At 34.6% G+C, this 23,554-nt stretch overlaps 9 protein-coding genes across 9 annotated transcripts; 5 read left to right on the top strand and 4 right to left on the bottom strand.

Moving 5' to 3' along the window:
* Window positions 1-570: 570 nt before the first annotated feature.
* MONOS_3065 (uncharacterized protein) lies at window positions 571-1,607 on the bottom strand (the record flags this gene model as incomplete). The annotated part of the gene is made up of 2 exons (XM_067873037.1): window positions 571-1,332; window positions 1,389-1,607. The coding sequence occupies 2 exons, from the start codon at window positions 1,605-1,607 to the stop codon at window positions 571-573; spliced, it is 981 nt and encodes a 326-aa protein (XP_067732261.1).
* A 2,190-nt stretch (window positions 1,608-3,797) lies between these two features.
* Window positions 3,798-4,501, top strand: MONOS_3064 (uncharacterized protein; the record flags this gene model as incomplete). Its single annotated transcript, XM_067873036.1, has 2 exons — window positions 3,798-3,886; window positions 4,123-4,501. 2 exons carry the CDS (start codon window positions 3,798-3,800, stop codon window positions 4,499-4,501), a joined length of 468 nt encoding a protein of 155 aa, XP_067732260.1.
* A 1,940-nt stretch (window positions 4,502-6,441) lies between these two features.
* MONOS_3063 (uncharacterized protein) lies at window positions 6,442-7,681 on the top strand. The gene is made up of 2 exons (XM_067873035.1): window positions 6,442-6,758; window positions 6,815-7,681. Exons 1-2 carry the CDS (start codon window positions 6,489-6,491, stop codon window positions 7,577-7,579), a joined length of 1,035 nt encoding a protein of 344 aa, XP_067732259.1. The 5' UTR covers window positions 6,442-6,488; the 3' UTR covers window positions 7,580-7,681.
* Window positions 7,682-10,048: 2,367 nt separating this feature from the next.
* On the top strand, window positions 10,049-12,019 carry MONOS_3062 (putative Solute carrier family 35 member F6). Its single transcript, XM_067873034.1, has 6 exons — window positions 10,049-10,239; window positions 10,315-10,333; window positions 10,391-10,448; window positions 10,499-10,572; window positions 10,637-11,217; window positions 11,396-12,019. Exons 1-6 carry the CDS (start codon window positions 10,094-10,096, stop codon window positions 11,721-11,723), a joined length of 1,206 nt encoding a protein of 401 aa, XP_067732258.1. The 5' UTR covers window positions 10,049-10,093; the 3' UTR covers window positions 11,724-12,019.
* Window positions 12,020-12,141: 122 nt separating this feature from the next.
* On the bottom strand, window positions 12,142-12,629 carry MONOS_16812 (putative [4Fe-4S]ferredoxin; the record flags this gene model as incomplete). Its single annotated transcript, XM_067869685.1, has 5 exons — window positions 12,142-12,183; window positions 12,247-12,308; window positions 12,364-12,452; window positions 12,513-12,522; window positions 12,614-12,629. 5 exons carry the CDS (start codon window positions 12,627-12,629, stop codon window positions 12,142-12,144), a joined length of 219 nt encoding a protein of 72 aa, XP_067732257.1.
* A 191-nt stretch (window positions 12,630-12,820) lies between these two features.
* MONOS_3061 (putative pore-forming protein precursor) lies at window positions 12,821-13,438 on the bottom strand. The gene has a single exon (XM_067873033.1). It carries the CDS (start codon window positions 13,363-13,365, stop codon window positions 13,006-13,008), a length of 360 nt encoding a protein of 119 aa, XP_067732256.1. The 5' UTR covers window positions 13,366-13,438; the 3' UTR covers window positions 12,821-13,005.
* Window positions 13,439-15,289: 1,851 nt separating this feature from the next.
* On the top strand, window positions 15,290-17,624 carry MONOS_3060 (putative papain family cysteine protease domain containing protein). Its single transcript, XM_067873032.1, has 5 exons — window positions 15,290-15,306; window positions 15,368-15,608; window positions 15,679-15,895; window positions 15,975-17,098; window positions 17,213-17,624. The coding sequence occupies exons 2-5, from the start codon at window positions 15,376-15,378 to the stop codon at window positions 17,415-17,417; spliced, it is 1,779 nt and encodes a 592-aa protein (XP_067732255.1). The 5' UTR covers window positions 15,290-15,306; window positions 15,368-15,375; the 3' UTR covers window positions 17,418-17,624.
* A 435-nt stretch (window positions 17,625-18,059) lies between these two features.
* On the top strand, window positions 18,060-20,038 carry MONOS_3059 (uncharacterized protein). The gene is made up of 4 exons (XM_067873030.1): window positions 18,060-18,176; window positions 18,251-18,357; window positions 18,412-18,518; window positions 18,592-20,038. Exons 1-4 carry the CDS (start codon window positions 18,121-18,123, stop codon window positions 19,702-19,704), a joined length of 1,383 nt encoding a protein of 460 aa, XP_067732254.1. The 5' UTR covers window positions 18,060-18,120; the 3' UTR covers window positions 19,705-20,038.
* On the bottom strand, window positions 20,039-23,551 carry MONOS_3058 (uncharacterized protein). Its single transcript, XM_067873029.1, has one exon. It carries the CDS (start codon window positions 23,398-23,400, stop codon window positions 20,392-20,394), a length of 3,009 nt encoding a protein of 1,002 aa, XP_067732253.1. The 5' UTR covers window positions 23,401-23,551; the 3' UTR covers window positions 20,039-20,391.
* Between the last annotated feature and the right edge of the window lie 3 nt (window positions 23,552-23,554).

The following is a 23,554-nucleotide window of genomic DNA, read 5'->3' as shown; positions in this document are numbered from 1 at the left end:
TTCTAAAATCACTTTCATTGAAATGATCTTCTCAAAATAAGAGCAGCTGAGTTTTATTTTCCTTCTTTTTTTCTTTTGTTGTTGCTCCATTTCATTTTGAATGAGAGGACAAATAATACAAGTATTTTTATACATAAACTTCAAATGTCTGATTTTGGGGACATTCTGTGAAATGAATAAAAAGTAATATGTATAATTTTGGAGTTACAAATACAAATACAAAAGAATCAATTTTTGAGTTAAAAAATAAATATGACTCTCTTTTTCTCAAACATTCTCATCTAAGATGATAATTTATCACGCAATCCAACAAAAATTATCAACTGAAAAGGCTGCAAATATCCGTTTGCGGATAAAAGGAATAATCAAAAAAGAAAAAACAAGCACAGTGAAAATCAAAATGTGAAGAATCTCTTTTCTTCAAACATGAACTGAACAGCCAAAAACAGATAACACAGAAAAAAATATTATTGTTTTTTTAACAAAAAACGGTTAAAGTTTTGTTGGGTCATTAATCAATCAAATCAAAAATAAATAAAAATATTTGTTAACAAAGTGAGTTTCATTTTCTCAAACATTTACAAAATAATCAGAAACTTTTTTCAAAAAGAAATGATTATAATTTCTTCTTAAAAACTCTAAAGTCTCATAAAAGCTGGTGATGGTATCTTCGTATCCTTCTTCCTCCATCTTTTCAAAAACCTTCCTGTTCAACTCTTTTCTTTCCTCTTCTTCCTTTTCATATTCGTCCTCTTCTTCCAATCGATATGAAACACTCATAAAAAAGTGGCAGCATTCATTTGTCATGACTTTATTCAACGTTGGTCGCTGCATGCTCTCCAAAACAACATCAACAGCTCCTCCTTTTAATAAGTCTTCAACTCTCACACCTCTATTTCCTGCTGCATTCATCAAGGAATAAATGCATTGATTGCTAATTTCTTCATTATTCTCTTTTGCTGCTCGATCAACCTGAACAATGCCTCCAATAAGTATCGTAATTTCTTCATTCTTCAATTTGCATCTGTAAAAATAAACATAAAACATTCGAAGCCATCTGATCAATGCAAATTCTTCTTTAGTTTCTTTTCCTCGTTCCACTTCTTTTCTCTTCCAATCCACATTTCTTGTGAGCTCTTCTAATTCTCTTGCTGCTTCTCTTCCAAAATGCAGTTCATTCGCAATTGTATCTTCCAAAAATTTATTGGTGCAAAATCTATTTATCAAAAATTGCCAAGCAGACTGATAGGCAAGTTTTGTTAGATTTCTATGTTTCTGCTGATGTTCGATGATTTCTTTGAGTTCATTCAAATACAGTTCTTTTGGCACTTCCTAATAAAAATCGGATAAAATCAATAACTTCAAAAATGAAACAGAAATTCTCATACACAATATCCCATTTCGCTCAAAGTCAGCAAAGCCATTTCTACTTCTGTTTGAACTTCCTCGTTTTCCTCTTTCTTCAATGCAGCTTTCAGAAGGCAATGCACACAAATTGAACGTAATTTATTTGAAAATATGCTGTTTAGCAAAAGATAGCATTCGCAAAGGTCAGTCGAAAACCTTTCGTCCTTTTCTTCTTTTTTCTCTTCTTCTTCAATGATCATTTCATCTAATCTTGATTTCAGCAAAGAAAATTCAATGCGTCTATTAATTATATTTTTCAAAACTGTGCAATATCCAATGCGCTTCAACAGCAACAAAGTGTTTTTCATTGTTATTTTCTTTTCTTCAATCATTTTATCTATTTTATTGAACAGTTCTATTGTGAAAATAGAATTGAATTCTTCTTTTTCTATCTCTTCAACTTGCCCATTCATTTCTTCAATTTTCTGTTTCTGTTTTTGTTCATCTTCATCGCAATTTTCGAGATCGTCAAGCAACTCTTCAGAATAAAAAGAAAGCAAAGTCTGCTGAATCCTCTTACAAAAAATAGAAAAATTGAACAAACTCAAAAATTTTTCTCTTGTGGGAATCTTTCGAATCTCATCGATATGCTTATCATCGATGCACAACGTCATTCTTGTAGCGTGAAAAAAATGTAGATTTCGAGCAGATGATGTGCAATTAACAAAGAAATCGATAAATGCAAACATGTTTGATTATCTTGCAAAACGAAAATGTCGCAACCACAAAAACAATTTCCCGACTTTAAAAAAATTAGTGTAAAAAAATGAATATTCACCGATGCAAATGATCTTGGCTGGAGAAGGTCAGAAATGCAAATTGTTTTGTTTCTGTTTGATCAAACCATCGAAAATAATGATTCTTCAATGGATCTCGGAATTCGAGACATTTTGTTCTGTGAGTTGGATTTCCTCCAATTTTGTTGTCTAGGAAACATCAAATGCCAAAAAGGAGTTTTGCTGTGGAGAAAAAGCAAAACAGGCAAATGCACTTCTTGAAGAGAAAAGAATTCTTTTTTTTTTTTAACAAAGTGAATAAAATTAAAAAAGGTCAGAGAATGTAAATGTGTGTGCGCATGAATGGTTCTGTTTTTTATCTTATTTTTCTATTTTCTGTTTTCATTCGTGATGACTTTCAGGATTGTTGAAGAAGAAAGAACTGAAAAAGCAAAAAATCAAAAAGAATCGACGATTCAAAGCAAAATGCACACAAACGGAAGGAGGACATGGAAAACATATTTCATTGCAAAATGAGTCCACAAGGAAAATTTATAAAGGCCATCTCCAACATCAAAAAATACAGGGTTCAACAAATGGAGGAATTACAACAATAATTGGCGAGAGCTTTTTTCTCAATTGTTCATTGAGCCCTTTTAACACATAATAGCAATTTGGATTCAATTGCATGATAATTGGAATGGAAATGCATCAAAGTCAGCTGTGCTCATGAGCTGAATCTGGATGAAAGTGAGCAAACAACATCATTTTCAATAAGCAAAAATACCTGAATTTATGCATCAGAGAATTCAGCTACTGTTTTCAAAGAATGAAGAGACCTGAAGGGTATTTTGATTCATTGTCCCAGAAATCCTTTTGCGCAAACGCAATCTTCATTCAGTCAATCGGAATCTCTTCGCAAGGCTTCGTTGCCATGTCTTGTCACAATGGATAATAAATGTGAATTCAAATTCAAATCAATGGACTTTTCAATCCTCCATTTTCCCCATAAAAGCCGCACAATCATCAGTGAAAACGCCCACCATTTCACTCAAAATTCATCTGATTCTATCAAAATGTTTCATCAGCAGCATCTTTCTATTCCATCATATTATCGGTCTCTCATATCATTCAACTTTTGAAGTCGTTAAATCTGCTGAAAAGACACGACTTGCAGCCACAGCTGTTGCTAATTCTGTTTGCATCGATGATGACCATTTGAAGGATTTGCATTCAATTTCATCATCATCATCTTCTTCTTCTTCTTCTTCCGCTCCGAACTTCAATGCACGTTCAACAAATAATACAAGAATAACTAATTGCTTTATATCGCTTTATGGTGTCGATCTTTCGCGATTGATTTGCCTTCGTGATCCGAATGTGGTTGCTGTGTTTTATCACATGCAGAGCTGCAGGCAGAAGTGGCGGTGTATCTGAAAAAGCTTCTTGTGGCTGGCGCAGCTCGGCAGTTGTCTCTTTGCTCAGCATCTTTGGTATTCTTTATCAACTTCGCCATTCCGGAGGCGGAGAAGCGAAGAAAAAAAGGCGGCAGGAGATGATAAATTATTATCATCTTCATCGGAGTCTGCAATTGATCCTTCGATTGCCTCGGCGGTGACTGCGTCATACACATAGGTGGCAGATATAGAAGGCATCAAAAGGCAGCTGAAGAAAATGCAAGCACAAGAAACTGTTTCTGAGAGCGCTGCAGACGCTTCGAGGGATATGGCGCGATGCAGCTGGCTGTGCGGAATGGGGGTGTTGTGTGTGCCTACGACGTGGTACTTTTGGTGATGCTTTTGGTTCCGCTGGTGGCGCAGCTTCCGTCGCTTGCAGCGGTGGTGTGAACGAAGTCGGGGAGCAAGCGGATCTTTGCGCTGCAGATGTGAATGCGATCTGTTTATTACATTGCTGTTGGCTTCGCGATCTCCGCAGTCGAGGCGCGAGGTGGTGAAGCTGGACGATGAAGTGATGGGGCGAGGGGTTTCGGTGTGTGAAGTGGGGGAGATTGTGGAAAAGGGGCTGTCGGTAGTGGGGCTGAGGAGGAGGATGCGGTTCTGTCACCAGTAGCGATTGCGCTGGCAGTTCTGGAGGAGCAGGAAGAGGCAGAGGAAGGAAAAGGGGGAGGCAAAGAGGGAGAAGAAAAGGGAGAAGAAAAGGGAGAAGAAAAGGGAGAAGAAGATGGAAGGAGAGAGGGAGGCGATGAGAACGATGAGAAAGGCGGGTATCTGACAGCGCACAGAGAGTTTGTGGAGAGAATCAAAGAGAACCAGGGGAAGCTGGAAAAAGCCACGGTGCCGTTGGTTGTGGAGGCGCTTGGGATGAGTGGGCTGAGGTTTGCGAAGGCCGGGGCAGAAGCTGAGGCAGACAAACAGTAATTTACAGAAAGTGAAGTGTTTTGAACTTCACCAGACGATGGCATTCAGTAGGAGATTTCAGGAGAGCAGAAGAAGAAGCAGCAGGTAATAGGTCTTTATGAATAGCTTCAGATGGAGTAGAAAAGATGACGAACAGGTGTAAATGTCGAAAAATGGTTTGGGGATGAATGAGGAGTCAGGGAGAGAGGGTGGTTCCATTGATATGGAGAAGGAGAAGGAGAAGGAGAATAACGACATCAGAAATGAAGGCAATGAACGCGAAGAGTCAATCGAAGAAGATGACTGTTGAATTACATGAGAAGTTGTTTATTTTTTGAATGCGAATGCCCATCCAGCTCATGTGCTCTGACAAAAGAGTCGCTTCTGCCGAACACTCTCACAAATAAGCCAAACAAACTGCTTTTCTCTTTCTTGCAAACTCATGTTAAGCATTGTCAGGCTATGCAACATGCAAAATAGATGGCAGAAGGAATGAACGCCATCGTTGAATACGATGCAAACAAGAATAATCTCAAAACTCCTGGCTCTTTTCAAAAAGGTAAAAATGGCTTCTTTTCCAGTCATTCTTGTTCGTAACCAATCTGTAATCATTCAAAGAACATCTTAAAAGAAAAATGAACAAAACAAAAAAAGTCAAACCATCTTTTTGGTCTTGAAATATTTTCCCATCTCCAATGGATTGGTAATTATCGGCCCAGCTGGCTTTTTTGCTCTCCAAAAGTTCCTTTCACCACATGAAAAAAATCAGACAACTGGGCAACAAATGGCTTCCAAAGAACATCATCGAAAGTAGAGAATCCATTGCGAAGCTGGTAATGATATCAGATGAAAACACACATTCTTCAAATAAACAAGAAATGAACTCCTTTTCAAAGCCCAATTCAACGTCATGCCTTTGCTGATAGCATACCAGCATGCTTAGTGCAAAATGCAAATGAGATTGTTGTTAAGGCCTGCTGAGTGCTTCATTCTGCTCGCTTCCTCTATTGTCCAACCCCTCAATTCCCTTTCCTTTTCCACAAAGAAAATCTTCCACCCAAAAACCATATAAAGCAAGTCCTGAGCAAAAGATATGCCAAGTGAAACACATTTCACTCGAAATGAACAAGCTGTTCAATTCGATCTTTCTGAAATTCAACTCGCTTTTTCTGCATTTTTCTTGAGTTATTTTTCATTCAAAATATCACAGCCGATATTGCGTCATATGATTTGCAATATACAGCTAAGTTCAAGTTTCATGCAATTTTACCCACCAATTCACTTTTCGCAAACAATATTGGAAAACAGCCACTCGCTCCTCCATCTGTTAACAAAATTATTGCCCTTCTGCGGTGCCATATCTCGCATGGTTGCATTCGTGGACTTGTGTCCAAGCACTCAAACATGCTCTGGCTGCAGAAAAAATTTTAGCAAAAAATTCTTCACTTATAAAATTATAGGATGGTCTCCCTTATTTATTTGCACAAAAAGGAGATTATTTTGTTTCATTGATTTACTTGCTTTGAAGCAAAAATCATTTATGACAAAAGAGGTTTGGAATCCTGTATTGTTTAAATATCTATGATTTTGTGTTTTTAACTTTTTTTTTGCGAATGTTCAACGAATATTTCGAAAATGAATTTCTTTACTGATTTGAAAAAACTTTACGATTTCACAGTCACATTCAAAAATACAAATATTTCTTGGTTTGCAACGTTTTATAAGAAATTGTTGGTTTAAAAAATGAATGAATATTTTTTCTCTTTTGATTTTTTCACTTTTTTTAGAGAAACTTTCGCAGTTGGAACAATTCACTGAAGAAGAGCAGAAACAGAAAATTGAAGAAATGAATGAAATAATTGATGGAATGAATGAAGAAGAATTTCATTCAATTTACTCAGAAAAAATATTCGACAAAATCAACAAAATAATTGAAGAAAAGAAAATATCAATAGAAAATGCAATTTTGCTTTTGAAGCATGTAGGGTTTAGCACAGCCCTGAAAGACATGCATGATTATTATTTTAGAAATTCTTCATTGAACAAAAGAATTGAAAAGATGATAATTGAAGAAGAAAAGAAAAAAGAAGAAAGGAATGAAAAGCTTCTGACTGATCTTTGTGAATGCCATCTTTTACTTTCCTATGAAATCTCTTCGGAATTACTTTCAATTTGCATGTCCTGTCTTCTGAAAGTTGCATTGAAGAAGGAGGAAAACGAGGTGACTCAGAAAGAAGTGGAAATAGCTTTGCTGGCTTTGGGCAATATTGAATTTTATGTATGTTTATTTCTATTTCATTTTTGAAGTTATTGATTTTATCCGATTTTTATTAGGAAGTGCCAAAAGAACTGTATTTGAATGAACTCAAAGAAATCATCGAACATCAGCAGAAACATAGAAATCTTACAAGTCTTGCCTATCAGTCTGCTTGGCAATTTTTTATATATAGATTTTACGCCAATGGATTCTTGGAAGATACTATTGCTAATGAGCTGCATTTTGGAAGAGAAGCAGCAAGAGAACTTGAAGATCTAATAAAATGCGTTGATTCGAAGAGAAATACAAAGGAAAATGGAGGAAAAGAAGCGAAAGAAGTGCTTTTAATGTGGAGATGGCTCTATGCAATTTATGATTACTTACCCATGTGCGAATTGTGGAACGAAGAACTTGTTGGGCTTTTAGGGAGCATCGTGAAATTATTTCGAGCAGCAAAGGATAATTACCCAGACTTTCGCGATGATTGCCTCATAACATTTGGAAGAACTGCGGAAAACACAGCGGTGGAAATTGGTGCTTTTTTGAAAAGTGGAGCTATTGGTCTCTTTTTGGAGGAAGTGAAGCAATCAACTTTGGAAGATGAGATTATGTGGAATTGTTTGAATTTCTTTTTGAATATTTCAAAAAGATTGAAAGAAAAGGAGGAAGATGAAAAGAAAGAAGAGGAAAGAAAAGATAAGAAAAGAAAGATATTTGAAAGGATGGAAGAAGAAGGATTTGAAGATATCGTTGAAAGCCTTTGTGATGAAATTTCTATTCAAAACGAAAAATATTATAATTCATTTTCTTTGAATATTTCTGATTATTTTGTGAGTGGTTAACCAAATTCTTTTCATTTAACTTTTTGAATCAAAAACTGTCTTTTTCATTTTTATTCATTTCACTAAATGATTAAAAAAAAATATGGGTCATTATTTTTGAAATCATATCTTTTTTCGGGGAATTGATATTAAAAAGATTGTTTGTCAATTGGAAGTGTTTTTGTATTCAGATGATAAAATTATAACAACTGTTTTTAATATAAATGTATGATCTGAAATAAAGATGAATATGTCTTGAAAATGTCTGTGCACTTTTCAGTGTTCATTTTCTTGTATTCAAGAGAAATTTTTGGACCGAAATTTTTGGATGAAAAAATATGCTTTCAAAAAGAATGACCCATATTTGAATAATTTTTTTTTTATTTTTATTTTCATTTTCTTTTTTATCAAATTCTCTAATTAAGCAAGTCAATCAAAATTGAGTTCTCTCTCCCTCTTTCTTTCTCTTTCTTCTTTCTCTTTGACACAGAAATCTTTTTTTGTTGTTCAACAAATTTTTTGTTTCATTGCCCTTCACTTCCAATCCATTCATCTTCTGAAAGAGACAGGAAGCCAATTAATAAGAGAAGTATGCTGTCTTTCTTGTCGAAATGGAATGAAGATGGAACAAAAAATGAAAGAACAAGAGAAAATACCACACCATCAGACCAGAATGCTTGCTTTAATTATAATTTTTAGTGCAAAGATGAACTTAATAGAAACAAGCTTGGCCAAACTTTGTTGAAATTGAAAAGTTTAATATGAGCAGTTGATGATGATGATGATGATGATGTTAAACAAAAATTTGAGGAATTTGTGAAAGAAGAGGATTAAAGGAGAAGGAGAAGGAGAAGAAGCGAAAGAAGAATTTGCATTGATGAGATGAATTGAAACAATCGCGATTTATTTTCTCTGTTGTCGATTGAGGAATGAAGAATTTATCGAGATTTTAAGCAGCATTGTACAGATATATCGAGCAGCGAAGGATAATCACAGCGTTATTAGCGATTGGTGCATTTGTTCCTTAAAAAAAGCAGCAGAAAATAGAGTTGTGAAAGTCAAAGACTTGTTGAAAAGTGGTACTATTGATGACGTTTTGGAAGAGATGCAGTGGAGAACATTGAATGACGTAATTGTATATAAATGCTTGCAATTCTTTGCGATTGCTTCAAATCGATTGAAAGAAGAGGATAATGATGAAAAGGAACAAGTGAAAAGAAAATCAACAAAAATGGAGATATTCGAAAAGCTGGAAGAAGAAGGATACGAAGATACTATCACCAGCTTTTATGAAACATTAAATATTTATAACATACGACATTATCATGCACCATCGTTGAAAATTTCTGATTATTTTGTTAATGTTTGAGAAAATTCATTGTATTTTGTAACTCTTTAGGAAAATGCAGAAAATAGGGGTACCTATATTTTTTCATTGTTTTGTTATATTTTGTAATTAAAATCTAATTCACATTTATTCATGTGTTGCATATAAGTAACACATCAAATTAGAAAATTATGAAGGAAAAATGAAATAAACAATTTAGTATTCCAATTTATTTTCAAGCTTTTCAATGTTTTGTTCCATTTAATAAATTTGATATGAAAAGGAAAAATTAAATTATTACCGTCAAATACACAGAAACAGGACGTAATATCTACTTTTCAATGGAAAAACATTTAAAGAAGATTTTGGAGATGTGGGTGATTATTTTTGAAATCATAATTTTTTATACAAAAATTTTTGCTCTAAAATTGAAACATTTATTTTTTAAAACAGTTGTGATCGTTTTTATATTTGAATTCAAAATCTTTATTCAATGACAAACAACCTTTGAAAAATCAACACCCCGAAAAAAGTTATGATATCAAAAATAATCACACATTTGGATATCCGTGATTTTTCAAAATAATTATTTTTTCGTTAATATTTTGGGTTTCTTTTTTCCATGATTTTTTATTGATACACTTTATAAATTTTCTTCAAACCTAAAAAATTGTTATTATTTATCTTATAAATAGCATGTGGCTTGATAATAATGCAGGATGGATGATTAACTTTAAGATTTTTAGGCACCTATATCTTCTGCTCTTTCCACTCTTTATTTTCAATTTTCTCTTTTTTTATCATTTCACAAAAAAGAAAACAATTGAGTTATTTTGGTGAAAAGACTGTTTTTCAAAGCTTAAAAATGAAACAGAAAAAAAAAAGCTCAAAACACTTATGAATTCTTTCAATTTAAGTATTCATTCAAAAGCTAATTGATATTTGTTTCCCTGTTGAGGTTAATACTGTTAACTGATCTTGATCGAAAGAATGATTTCAAAAAGGAACAGCCATATATTTTCAAAATAAATCAAACTTTTTTTGCTTTTGATTATCGAATGAACAATAAAAGGAAGAAAATTCTGTTTTAAGAATATTTCATTTTAATAGAAAGTTTAATTGAATAAAAATAAAGTTAAAAATTCGATCAACTTTTTTCGCAGTTAGGTTTAGATCAGATCAATTTTGTTCGATACACGATTTTATCCATGGTACAGTCGTTATTTGCGAAAAAAATGCTGTGCATATGCGGCTTTTTGATTTTTGGAGCAGGAAATTCTATTCTTTCAAAGATTCTTTACAGTCAAACCGCTTCAAATTTTTATGGAATAGAAACTACTTTTGAAAAGCCATGGTTTTTATTTATATTTATTTTATATATCTCATTTCTTTGATTCATTTAAATTTGTGTTGAACAATTTTGTAATAGGTTTCAAAACTGGGCAATGGTTAACATTCTTTTTACATCTTTTCTTCAAAATTTCATTTTTTTTTGATTATTGTAGTTCTTAGGAATGATGACAGTTTTTGTTCCTGAATCTTTTCGAAAATTATATGTTCTGCGTATGCTATTCTTTCATTATTATTGTTTTTCATTCTCATTTTTATGATAGGCAAAAAAAAGTCTGAGCGAATTGATGAATATGAATCTGAACCTTTAATTGCAAAAGAAAAGAAGCGCGATTGGGTATAATTGTTGTTATAAAATTTATAATAAAGCTATAATTAAAAAAATTTTTCAATAATTTGAGACTTGGTTGAAAGTATTTGTTCCTTCTATTTGTGATACAGTTGCCACAGTGATGATGAATGCAGCTCTTGTTGTGATCAATGTATCCATATGGCAAATGCTTCGTGGATCTATTATTATTTTCACAGCTATTCTTACCATATTTTACAGAAAAAGAAAGTTATATCCTCAGCAGTGGTTAGGAATGTGTCTTGTGTTTACAGCACTTATTATCCTTGGTGCAACAGCTCTTTTGTCTGGAGGAGCAAAAGGTGTTACATTTGGTCGTTTGATAGTGGGTGTTATTTTGGTTGTATTGGCTCAGGCAATCCAAGCATTTCAGACAATTGTGGAGGAGCAACTGCTTCATGACTCAACAACTCCGCCAATGGCAATTGTCGCATGGGAAGGATTCTGGGGCTTTTGCACATGCACTTTCCTGTGCATGCCGATTGTATATTTTGTGAGGACAACACCAGGTGATGGGTTGCAGGAGGATATCGCAGACACATTTGTTATGATGGCAAACTCTCCTGTGATTATCGTCTTTGCACTTGCATTTGTGTGCTCTATTTTGCTCTTCAACATATTTGGGATGTTTATGTATGCTTTGAGAAAAGAAAAGAAAAGGAAAGAAATATAATAATAATAGAAACTGAATATTGGAGCAATGAAAATATAAAAATTAATTTTTTTTTTCACCCGATATTTCTACCGTTCTTTATTATTATTATTATTATTATTATTTTTCTTTGATTATTTATTATTTATTTGACCCCAGCACTGAAGTCACATCTGCTCTTACAAGAAATGTTTTGGAGCCCATGCGAACAATGCTTGTGTGGATCACTTCAATCATCCTTTACTATGCCTCAAAGGAGAAAGACAGAGAGACCTCTGGAGGCGAGCCGTGGTCCAACTGGTCGTATATGCAGCTGGGTGGGTTCGTTGTGATGACAGTGGGGGTGATGACATACAACTTTGTGTGGAAATTCCCCTGCTGGCGCTCCCCCCAAGACGACGAGAAGGCAAAGGCAGCTGAAGAGGCTTCGGAAATAGAGGCATCTGACGGAAATGGACTTGAATATTCAAAAGATCTTCAGGAATGAAATGTTTGCAATTCCACTGTGCCTTTTGTTTGCCAATAACAATTGTAATGATTATGTAAAGTTGTTTTTGAAGATTAAATGATTATTTATTATTGATTTCACATTGTTATTTGATTTTCTTCTTGTCATGGTTAAATATTGAGGGTTATGAGTGATTTTAGTAATATTTTTATTTGAATTTTTATTCTTACGTAATTGAGAATTTTATCGTTTCATCTTTTAATCACTTTATTTCAAACAAACAAGAGGGTCTCCGTCAACTTTCAGTTGACTTTCAATTAATTATGAAAAAAAAATTACTTATTATTTGAATGCTTTTCCAAAAAAAAAACTTCTTAAATTTGAAAATAAAAATTCATTGACTTGGCGTTTGATCATTTTCTCATCGGATGATCTTTTAAACAAAAATATCTTAAGATTATTCTGAAAGATGAATGGCATTAACAGGACATCCTTCAGCCTATTTTTAACATTATAAAGAGAGTTTTAAACTATCAATAAATAAAAATTGAAAAATTCAAACAGCAGCACGAATGTCAATTAAATCACTATCTTTAACTTCCACAGTCTGATCTTTATCTCCAACTATTTATGAAAAATATGAAACAAACAAAATTGCAATGATTATAATAAATAATACCTTTAAAGTGACTTTTACCAATATCTTCAATTTCAAAAAAATTTGGAGCCGTTCCAGCACAAGCACCGCATCCTATGCATGTATCTTGGCTTTTAAAAATAACATTGTTTTGATTCTGAAAAAGAATTTAATAATTCTTAATAACATACTCAACAAAGCCTATTTTGAATAAAAGAAAAACAAGATTATAATATTTGTGTTCGATTGTGCTCAACAATTGGTGTTTTTCATAAAAAATGCGAAAACAAACAAGTTATTTTTGGCATTCTATATTTCAAAGCAAGTACAGTTTGCTTTTTATCAATACAGTTTACAGAATAACATCAAATATAACAAATATTTGAAACATGATCAATAAAATGTTTTTAACAAGAAAAATCCACTTCAACTCATGGACAACTTTTCATTCTTTGTGTTTTAAACGAACTATCATTTTTTAAATAATTTATGATAGAAATTATCCAACTGATTTTTAAAAATCTATTTGACTATTCAAGTTGTTTTCAAATTAATCTCGAATTTTGTTGAACGTTCACGTGAATAAAAGAAAACTTTTTCAAAGAAAAGTCACAGCTAAAAAAGATATAATTGAGATTAATATAAAAAAATATAAAAACTGAACTACTCAAAGTCAAAAAATAATTAGCAAAGTTTGACTTTACGGCAAATATATTCGGGATTAAGATATTTTTCGACCAGTTCAAATCCAAAGTCGATAACTTTGTTTGTTGCAGCTTCACAAATCTCTCCTTTGATTCCTTTCATTTTGCTGCACAATTTGTCCAAGATCAATTTTTTCAATGCTTCTCCTCCATGATTTTTCAGCATTTGTTCAGCAAAAGCAGCAACTTCTTGGCAAATTTCGCACCACTGAGCAGCTTCATATGCTTCAAATGAATCATAATCAACTGCTTCTTCGGTTTCGAAATAATCATCAAGTTCCCCAAAGAATTCTTCAGCAGAACTCATTGCAAAAATAGAAACGAGAAACAATCCAAACATTGGAAATATCAAGAATAAGATAAAAATAATTAACTTATCGGCAATAAGGGGTTTTCTTTCGGATCACAGAAAATAGTATGGATGTGATCATGTTAAAGTATTCTGTTATTGAAGAAAAGGAAATGTACATAATTTTTCAATTTTGTTTGTTATTGAAAAATAAACATCATTTGAAAATCAAATATTGATTTTTTTTTTTGGTGATCATCAGAATTTTTTTGAAGAATGTGAAACAATTATTTTTTAACATAAATTTGCTTCATGTAGTGTTGCATTTTTTTATTTTCCAATGAGCATTTTTTCCAACAAGTGTAATAAACATATCAAAAATTCCATTTGATTTATAGTTTAAAAACAAAAATAGATCTTTATCTTTCCGGTTAATGGATTAATGATCATTTTTTTTTTTTATTAAAAAAGAACTTTAAATGATTATCAGCGTTATTTTTTGAGATAATTCTTTAAAGGCACCGAATATTTTCATTTTGATTGTTCATTGTTTTGAAGATCCATTTCATATTTATTCATAGCGGAAATTAATTTGGTGTGTGATGGAGATGCGAATTGTCGAATGAATTTTTATTTTTTTTGAAAGGATAACAAAGCCTGTTTTTTGCAAACTTAAGTTGTTCCTTTTGGAATTAAGTACTTATGTTTTTTCCGGAAGCGGGCAATAATAAGAGAGAGACAGAAATGGATTTTGTTCATTTCCGTTTTTTTCGTGTATTTGTTTGAGGAGATTAAGAAGCACATGATTAATTTCCATAGGACTTACACACAATGAAAATGATTTTTTCAGATTGATTTTTATTGCATTGTTTAAGACATTTATTTTGCATTATTTTGTTTTAAATCATAATGTATTTTTTTTTTTTTTGAACAGCTCTTTTATAATTAAAGTATGATCAGGAAAAGATTATTGAAATAAGCACTAATTGGCATATTGCAAGATATCTTATTTCTGATATTATTGCTAGTTTTTAATGTGCAAGATCAGTTACAAATTTTTATCATTTGTAAAGAATCCAATTTGCGACGGGCTTTGTTTTTAATTCTGTTTTTTTTATAGCGCCCATTGACGCTTTTGAAAGAAGCGTATTATACATGACACAAGCCTTACTTTTTTTGGATTCTACATTATTTGGTGTTTTTTATTTTTTATTTTTATTTTTATTTATTTATTTTTTTTTTTTTTTTTTGGCGTTCTTTTCATTATTCATTCTATGATGTTTTATTTCTTCATTATCTAATTTCTTTTAAGAAAGTTTTCAGTATTTTTATATTTGTTTGAATAATTTACAAAAGTTTTTCCAACATTTGAAATTTCACATCGCTTTATATTCTGACCAATTTTAAAACCAAAATGAAATTAATAAAACCTATTTATTAAAATTTGATGTTATTTATGTTATTGTTGGAATAGTCAATTATAATTTGTTTTTACAAAGGCACTTTTGAAACAAGAAAAAAAAAAATAATTAAGCGAACAGTTTAAAGAAATTTAAGGAAGAAATTGTCTTCAACTGCAGAAAAAACAAATATCCGGAGAATCGATTTTGAGTTAACTTTTGAAGATTTTGCTTAACAAAAAAAAGAAGTTCTTTTACGTGGTAGAATTAAAAAGCTCATTTTGATTGAAAGCGATATCTTTCTTTTTAACAAGGTTTATTTTTCCAATATCATTTCTAGTTTATGTTCTTTTTTTTTCAACTTTTCTTTCATGTCCAATCATCTCATGAAATCTCCTTTCAAATACTAAGTAATATTCAAAGGAAAATCTTTTTTTTGTTGTTTCTTTAATTGAAGGTTTCACCATTTCAAACGAACTTGTTTTCGAAATATACAGAAAAATTCAATATAAAAATATCGATTTATGCAATCACTCAAGTGTGTTTCATTTGAACAACAAGATCAAGCATTAACCATAAGTTGAGTAGTATTGTTTGTTCATTTTTTCGTTATTTGACTTTCAAAGATATTTTTTTCATTATCGACGCAATAGTATCAAATATGAAGCCGCTTAAATTTTCCATTCAAAATATTATAATCCTTGTTGGTCTTATTATCCTTGCTATTTTGTCTATTGTTGCAGTTGCTCTTTCTGCAGCTGCGTTGTCAACTGATAAAGTTCCAGCACCAAATCCATCATATACTCCTAATTTAACATCAAAAAAGGCACCTCACAAATATGCTGTTCCTTATTCTCCTCCATTGACGTATCAAGAAAATAGAGGAACCTGCTGGTTTGCGAAATTATTTAAAGTTAATATTTAAAAATAAATTCTGTGGATTATTTTTTTTTGTGAATGATAGGGCGCACGCTATGGTTGGAGTTATGCAGCATTCATACAGGAAAAATGGGATCGAGAAAAAATTTTTGAAGCCAGATGAGTATGTGCCATTCTCGATTCAGGCGTACGCAATTAGCATTATTAAAGAATGCCAAAAGAACGACGCAACAATGAAGATATGCAAAGGACTCAACAATGGACCTGTTATAAATTCAACAAGCGACGGAGAGATTGCATGGGTTTGCATTTTATAAACAAATTATTTTCAAAACTTCATTCACGTTAATCTTTTTTTTTTAAAAAAAAATTAAAAAACAGATTTATTATCTGACAGATTTATATGACAAATTATTCCCATCGGAATTGTGTCCATATCTACCAACAGATGCTGATGAATGGAAATGCCCCAAGCTTGAGGAGGAGATCCAGAAAAATAAGAACCCAATTAAGTTTGATGTCACCGAGCTTATTACGAAGTACGATGTGGATGAGACGAAAGATTTGTTGCGTGAGAAAAATGTTGCTTTGGGGTTGTCTGTTCTTGTGTGGGACAACAAGTATTTTGTCCCCTGCAGTGCGAATGGAGCCGACGATGAAGGCGCTTATTCGCCACTCTGCAAGGCGTTTGACGAGCGTGTGGCGTGCCCCCCGTCGATCACAAAAGTGCAAGACGACGACAAATGCATCCCGATGGCGCAGCCTGGCTACACGATGGATGGGGAGTGGTTCCTGAACACCCACTTTGAGATGGCTGGCGGGCATGGCATGCAGATTGTGGCATACAACGACAACTGGAAGACGAAGAACGGAGAGAAAGGAGGGTTTGTGATCAAGAACAGCTGGCACGACCAGATCTACCCGTGGAACCCGTCCAAAGGACAGACGCGGGGCGGGCGTGGGTCGCACTCGATTGCCTACTGGATGGGCGAGACTTCTCTGTGGAACGAGCGGATGGTGTGTGCCAATGCGCACAACCCAGACAACTGGCTCAGCTGCACGTCGATCGCGTCGGGGCCGACGAAGAGCATCAAAAACAGAGTTGCGCAGAGGGTTGTTCAGAGGCTGAGGAAGAACTTTGAAGAAGAGCGGGCAGCGAACATGACGAATGAAGCAGCAGGGCCGGTGGACATGTGTCTGAACAGCAAGTACATCAACGAGATTGTTGATGTGATGCGGCAGCCGACAGAGTTCCAGTGCAACGACGCCGAAAGATACGGCTGCGACTCGCAGAAGTACAGATACTTTTTGGATGAGATCACATACGACGAGAACGGGCTTGCCACTGCCTCGTTTGTGAGCATTTTGAAGGCAGACAACAAGACGAGCGGGAAGTTTGTGGTCAACCAGGTACCGCCGCTGCTGGTGGGCGAGGCAATGCAGCCAATTCCAGAGCAGGCTGAGAGGCTGAAGAACGACGAAGACAACTGCGGATACTATTGGATGTATGTACTTTATTGTCATAATTATTATTATTATAATTATATTAATTTTATTTATTTATATTTATTTGATTGAATTGCTTTGAATTGCTTTGAATGATATTATCTGTTATATAGTCCGTATGATGTTTTGAGGGCGTCCACTCGCAATGGAGGGACGTGGAATGCGGAGCACATTGAGATTGACTGGGACGACAGCAGCTATCTTGCCAACAGAGACAAATACCCAGGCAAAGACTACAGCCTCCTCGAGAAGAGCCAGAAGAAGCAGAAGGAGTGGCACTTTGACGGCCCTCTTCCGCACGCTAAGCGGAGCCAGTGAATAAAACACTTCAACTTTGAAAGAGCGAGCAATTGTTCATATTTTTATTTTTTAAATTCACATTTGTTGTTTGGTTGATTTTTGTTTATTTTATTCCATTTTAAAATGGAATACCCGAAAGGCGAGTGTCTTTTGTTCTTGCTTTCTTTTCTCTCTGCTTCTTTTTGCATTTTTTTCTTCGTGTTAATAATAACATCATGAGTGGACATACTTCTTATTTTTCACATTGAAAATGCCAGTTTCATTGAAAACATGGGTGCTTCTTTTGAAAAACGAAGATTTTAAATGAAGAAATGGATATATAGTTCCAAATAAATCAGTCAAAAATGAATTCAGCACAACAAGAATATCTTTCCGGAAATGTCTTTATCGAAAAATATTCCATTTTAAAGATGACAAAAACAGTAAAACTTATCCATTTCAATATGAAGCATTTTCAACAGCACATTTGAAGCTTCATTTAAAAGATTTTTACTGTTTTTCAGATAACGATCAATTATTATTGTGACTGTATTGATTCAAAAAGATTATTATTATTCATATTTCATATTTGCTAAACAATAACATAAAAACGTTTAAAAAATGTTTTTTTCATTTTGCTAATATGCAATTGAAACGACGAAAATTTTTTGGTACCCACATTTTGTATACTGAAAATTGAGGAAAGTATCATTTCTGGAACTTGGCTTCTCAGATAAATTTGATGACGTCTCTTCGAAAACCATCTGATTGCCGAAGTTATATTTCCTCATGCGACATGTTTGCAATTTGATATTTTTAATTTAAACTTTTTTATTGGAATTATACATTTTAACTTTTTAAATGAATTAAAGAGCTACAAACTCCGCCTCAACATCATGTCAATTAATGGGCTATCATCTCGATGAAGTTTTAAGGACGACAATAACTTCAACGCTATTTTCTTCCTTTCCTCCATCTCGTTTGAATGATTTTATTTAAATTTTTAAAGCTGTCAAAATTTATGTTTTTTTAGTGGGCACCACAATTTCTTTAACATCCACTCCACAAATGGACTATGGAAATTCAGAAGCTCAGCCGGTTAGGTCGCACACTTCTGGATCAAATGGATCACATCCTCATGTTTGAAAAAAATATTTGACATCACTTGCAATTCATTTATATATATTAAATTTCTCTTTCATTATTTCGTTAGCATTCAGCATCTTCATCTTCAACTCCGGGTGGAAGCCAAACTAAGACAAAATCAACAAAAAGAGCACCATCTTCAAAATATGTTGCTCTACAGAAAATGATTGCAACTGCCAAAACTTTAATTTTTGATATCAAAGCATTTGATCAAGAATTTGCGAAGAAAAACGGGCATCCGCCTCGAAGAACCGAGCGAGGGCCTATCATTGATAAAGTCGAGCGCTACAAGCAAATAAGGAATGAACTCCGTAATCACGCAGCAACTCTTATACAGGCAGTGTTCAGAAGCTACCGAACAAGAAAACAACTAAAAGGACGGAGGAACGAGATGCGGATGTTCCTGGCGAAGCCGCTCGAGCCGATTGAACAGCGGCTGGCGGCTGCGCGGGCAGCGGCAGGGAGAAGTGAGGATTACCATTTGTATCAGAACGATGCAGCCCTCTTGCGTGCAGAGAAGACGCTGGTGAAGGCAGAGCTGAAGCGGTTCGACAAGATCTTTGCGAGTGTCGTGGGGCGGCAGCCGGACAAGATTGAGAAGGAGCCGCTGCGGAAGCTGTACCAGCGGTACAAGCAGCTGACAGCGCTGCTGGCGGTGGCTGAAGGGAGCAGCGGAGAGGATGGTGGGCAGACAGGAAGGAGGCCGAATTCTGGTTCTTTGGGCACCGCGACGCTGTCGTCGGGGCTGCCGGGCACTTCTCCGCTGACATCGCCAACTGCCTCGTCTTCGCCCTCTCCATCGCCTTCTTCACTTCACTCACACCACGTCACTAACTCCTCCTCCTCTTCTTCCTCGTCATCTTCTTCATCTGCCTCATCCTCTTCTGCAGCTAATTCAGCCGGACAGCTTTATGGCTCAAGCGGAGCATCTGCATCTCATCAAGCATCATCCAGGTCTTCTTCTTCTCCTTCTTCATCCATTTCCTCCTCTTCCTCATCACCTTCTTCCTCTTCTACCTCTTCCTCTGCATCGACATCAGCTTCAAACTCTTCTTCTTCGTCATCATCAACACCATCACCTTCATCAGCCTCTTCTTCTTCTTCTCATTCGTCTGTTCCACACAGAACAGTGGGCTCAACTTCTTCTCAGCCTCAGCCTCGTTCAGCGAGAAAGAAATGATTATCCATCTGAATGCATTTCTTGCTTATGTATTCTTTTTTCAGTTAGCTTGGCTGTCTGCTTGTGCTGTTGTATCTGATATCTGTCTTATTTATATACATTTCTATTTATGTGATTATTATTCAATTATAAGCTTCATTTTCACATCCTTTGCTTTGATGCAAAGTTTTGATAGAGAAATGAATATTCAATTCAAATTATTTCTAAAAAAATACATACCAATTCATTTTTTCAATGCGTTCTTTCTTTCTTTCTTTAATTTTGAAATATTCTTTATTTACTCTGGTTATATTTACGATGGAAGAAATCATACAAAAATGAAAAGTTCACAAAATTCTTTGCATTTCTTGCTTGTTTTCGCCATTCAACTGAAAAATGCAAACACAACAACCTCCATGAAAAGCAAGCAAATATGTCTTATCAGCAGAAAATTTTCAACATAAACAAAAAAGAATGCATAATGGATATCTGATAAACCAAGCAAAACAATAAAATGTAATCTTCGAAACGAAACATAAAATAATTTGTAAAATTCCTTCAGCACTATCGACTGTTCAACCTGTCAATATGAACAGTTTCGTTTGTAATTTTGTTTTTGAAAAAGAAAAAGAAATAAAATTAAAAATAATTCCATTTCCTGATCACGTCAAACAGAAAACAGTGCATCAATTCCAAATAAAGCCCCGTTCAAGAGGTTGAACGAGGGTACTGTGTGTATTCGCTGTTGTCTGGTTCTGAACTGATTGCCTGTTCCATTCCGTTGATCAGCCCTTCTGCCTCGTTGTACTCAGCCATTTCGTAGTTGTTGTTGTCCAGCGAATCTTCGTTGACTGGGTGGCTTTGGCGAGGCACACTGCTTTTCTTCTTCCTCCTTCGTATCAGTATAATCACTACAGACATAACCACGGCAAGCACCGATGGCCCCATACATGCACACACAATAATCAAAACAAACTTATTCTGCTCCTCCACACCCGTACTTGATTTCCTTTCTTCGTTTGGCTCAGGCGAAACAGGTGTGTCTGGAATTGGCGGCGTGGTGAAGTTGAAGAGGTGCCAAACAGAGGGCGTGCTGTGAGAGTAGTAGGAAAAGCATGGATATGTCAATTTCACTGATACGTTTAAGGACGTGTAGTTATAACTTGCAAGGTTAACATCAAACAATGCCTTTGTTTGCGACTCAACTTTATATATACGTTGAATGCCTGACACCATTAACTCCTCTTGTTCCCCTTCAAGAGAGCTTTCATCATTCTGAAGAAACATTCTGATTTCATAATTAGCAAATATGTTGCATGGGTACAGATTAACCCCTGAAAGAGTAAACCAAGTTGAAGAACCGGGTAACTGATGATCTACAAGCACATCAATCAAATATGGCTTGAAAAAAAGCTCGGTTTCTGTCTGTCCATTTAAAATTTTGTCGAATTCATCCCCCGTCAAATTGCATCCCAACAAATTTATCCATTTTGATTCTTCTTCTGGTAGCGATGAAACATTGTTAAGAACCACACTTCCGTTATTTACGCACATCATGCTCTTTTTGAAGCTATAAAAGTTCTCGTCTTTGACACCAATGTTAATGAAAGATAAGTTTGTTATCGTAACAGACCCTCCGCTCTGATACAACCCGCCCGGAGTGCTGTTTCCAATGCAACAGTTTTCAATAGTGCTTATGCTATCCTCAAGTTTAACCAACGAATTGTTCCAGTCGCATAAGTTTCCTATGCTGTTGTCGTTCAGTGAATTCTTCATCATCATCGTTGAAGCTGCAGCATTGTCCAAAGCACCATACCCGCATCCGTAGACGTAAGTATCATTCATATACAGAACTGAGTCATACACATAGATAAGATGGAGATCTGAATCATCAAAAGACTCTGAGAAAAAGTATTTGAAGCATCTCAAAACAACCGAATATAGTCCAACTCTGCTCTTGCTGATTGCAGTAATTGCAACCGGATACCGATTGCCAACCGAACTTTGAGTGGTTGTTTCAATACAAACATAGAAGGCAGTAAAGTTCGTATTTATCAAGTCGATAAACCTTATCGTGCTAACATTGCCGGATAAAATTTCCACTGAATAAGGATCCTTATCTGAGTTAGAATTATCAACATCTTGATAAATCACATAATCTGAATTGTTCAATACAAAACTATTTTCCTTATAAACCCCCTTTTGCATTGCAATACGTGTACTTGCATTCACCTTGTTCATTTTTACCACGTCCCTCAATGATTTGCAAGGGATGCCTCTGTATCCACAGTCCGTTGTGTAATTTGACTTTGCATCAACTAATATTTCCACAATAAGTAAATCATCATAACTTTGCCCCTCCACATCCACACGATTGTCTTCAGACATTGAAAAGCATCCGGCCACATATGGCTTCGAAAACCATGCCAAGACAGCACTTGAAGAGGAGTAGCTTCCACAATCAACTAAAATGTCATTTCCTCTTTTGGCACTGTTGAATGCAAACGAGCACAGAGCAAGCGACAAGAATGGCAAGTCTCTGAGGAGATGAGGGGAATCACTATCATTCTCCTGTATCCTCAGCAAAAGACCACCACCACCTTTTCCATACGACTCGCATTTCAGGAACAAGCAATCATACACATTCACATTGTCAATCGTACTTTCAAGTGCCACCCCTCCTCCACAATTCAAATTTGAAACGCAGCTATTGAAAGTGGTACATGTTATTTCAGCATATCCACACAAAACGCAGCTAGCGCCTCCGCCATTCTTCTTGTGACAATATGAATTTGTAAAATTGCAATTATACAATTGCATGCTTGACACATTATAAAAAGATACTCCACCACCAGCTTCTTCAGCTGAACAATAATGAAAAAGTGTTCCACTGACGCTAACGCTCCCTGCACCCTTCGCGAAAATCGCACCTCCACTGCCTGTGCAGTTGCATTCAAGCAGAGAGCAGTCTTTAATTGTAAGCGTTGTGGTTGATGAACCAAGAAAATATAACGCACCTCCATTTGTTTCTTCTGCATCGAAACTAACTCCGCAATATTCAAATAGACAACTATCAAACGATTCAGTTGTTTCATAACAAATCCTTTCAAAAAATTGTTTATCTTTAATACTGTTTTTGGCAGAATTGTTAAAATTTTTAATGCAGCTAAAAAAATTCATTGTTTGATACATCACTCGATCATGCGCACAGTTAATACAATTGAAAGTTGTGTGCAGAATTGTTGCAACTGCTTTACAACCAATTTCATCATCGCTATTAGCAAAGATTTCCTTGAAGTTCCTCGAAGTTATGTTGCAAAAATTGCATGATTGAACATGTAACGACACACTTTTTGAGTTCACAAATAAAGGTGACTGAATTAAGTTATTGCAAATATCCATCTCATTTGCAATCACTTTAGATTTTTCTGAATTGCAAGAAATAAAAGAGGGTATTTTCCACGAATTCTGGCAATTAACTGTAGTGATGTTCGTTAAAAAAGCCTCGCTGCATGATATTGATATCAAAGAAGAATTAATGGCCTTCATTTTGATTGCAATATCACTCAAAATAAGTTTACTATCAAAACACTTAAAAGGATATAAATCACCAATATCATGTACAATCATTGATGAAATAAACGAAATTGTGGAATTTTTTAAATAAGTGGAATTATTCCATGCTCTTAAAAAATATTTGTTCATTAAATATTTCATTTTTTGAAGGTGAAAGAAAAAAGTGACATAAAACGCAATCAAAAAATAATATTAAAAATAATACATTATAGTAAGATTTTCGGCTTTGCAACAAAAGAACAAAGCCAATAAGCACAAAAACATGCGGTGCAATTATCGACTTAAATATTTTGGT

Source organism: Monocercomonoides exilis (genome assembly GCF_001643675.1).
Source record: "Monocercomonoides exilis strain PA203 chromosome Unknown scaffold9-1957334, whole genome shotgun sequence".
In the NCBI taxonomy this organism is placed as follows: domain Eukaryota; phylum Preaxostyla; order Oxymonadida; family Polymastigidae; genus Monocercomonoides; species Monocercomonoides exilis.
Note: the sequence above shows the minus strand (reverse complement) of the source record. Positions and strands in the feature narration are given on the sequence as shown.

Coding starts and splice junctions, on each gene's coding strand:
- MONOS_3063 (XM_067873035.1), top strand. CDS start 6,489: ATGCATGATTATTATTTTAGAAATTCTTCATTGAACAAAAGAATTGAA. Junction 6,759..6,814: donor TGGGCAATATTGAATTTTAT/GTATGTTTATTT, acceptor GATTTTTATTAG/GAAGTGCCAAAAGAACTGTA.
- MONOS_3062 (XM_067873034.1), top strand. CDS start 10,094: ATGGTACAGTCGTTATTTGCGAAAAAAATGCTGTGCATATGCGGCTTT. Junction 10,449..10,498: donor TCGAAAATTATATGTTCTGC/GTATGCTATTCT, acceptor TTTTTATGATAG/GCAAAAAAAAGTCTGAGCGA. Junction 11,218..11,395: donor AACATATTTGGGATGTTTAT/GTATGCTTTGAG, acceptor ATTTGACCCCAG/CACTGAAGTCACATCTGCTC.
- MONOS_3061 (XM_067873033.1), bottom strand. CDS start 13,365: ATGTTTGGATTGTTTCTCGTTTCTATTTTTGCAATGAGTTCTGCTGAA.
- MONOS_3060 (XM_067873032.1), top strand. CDS start 15,376: ATGAAGCCGCTTAAATTTTCCATTCAAAATATTATAATCCTTGTTGGT. Junction 15,609..15,678: donor GAAAATAGAGGAACCTGCTG/GTTTGCGAAATT, acceptor TGTGAATGATAG/GGCGCACGCTATGGTTGGAG. Junction 17,099..17,212: donor AACTGCGGATACTATTGGAT/GTATGTACTTTA, acceptor TCTGTTATATAG/TCCGTATGATGTTTTGAGGG.
- MONOS_3059 (XM_067873030.1), top strand. CDS start 18,121: ATGACGTCTCTTCGAAAACCATCTGATTGCCGAAGTTATATTTCCTCA. Junction 18,358..18,411: donor TTCTTCCTTTCCTCCATCTC/GTTTGAATGATT, acceptor ATGTTTTTTTAG/TGGGCACCACAATTTCTTTA. Junction 18,519..18,591: donor CAAATGGATCACATCCTCAT/GTTTGAAAAAAA, acceptor TTATTTCGTTAG/CATTCAGCATCTTCATCTTC.
- MONOS_3058 (XM_067873029.1), bottom strand. CDS start 23,400: ATGAAATATTTAATGAACAAATATTTTTTAAGAGCATGGAATAATTCC.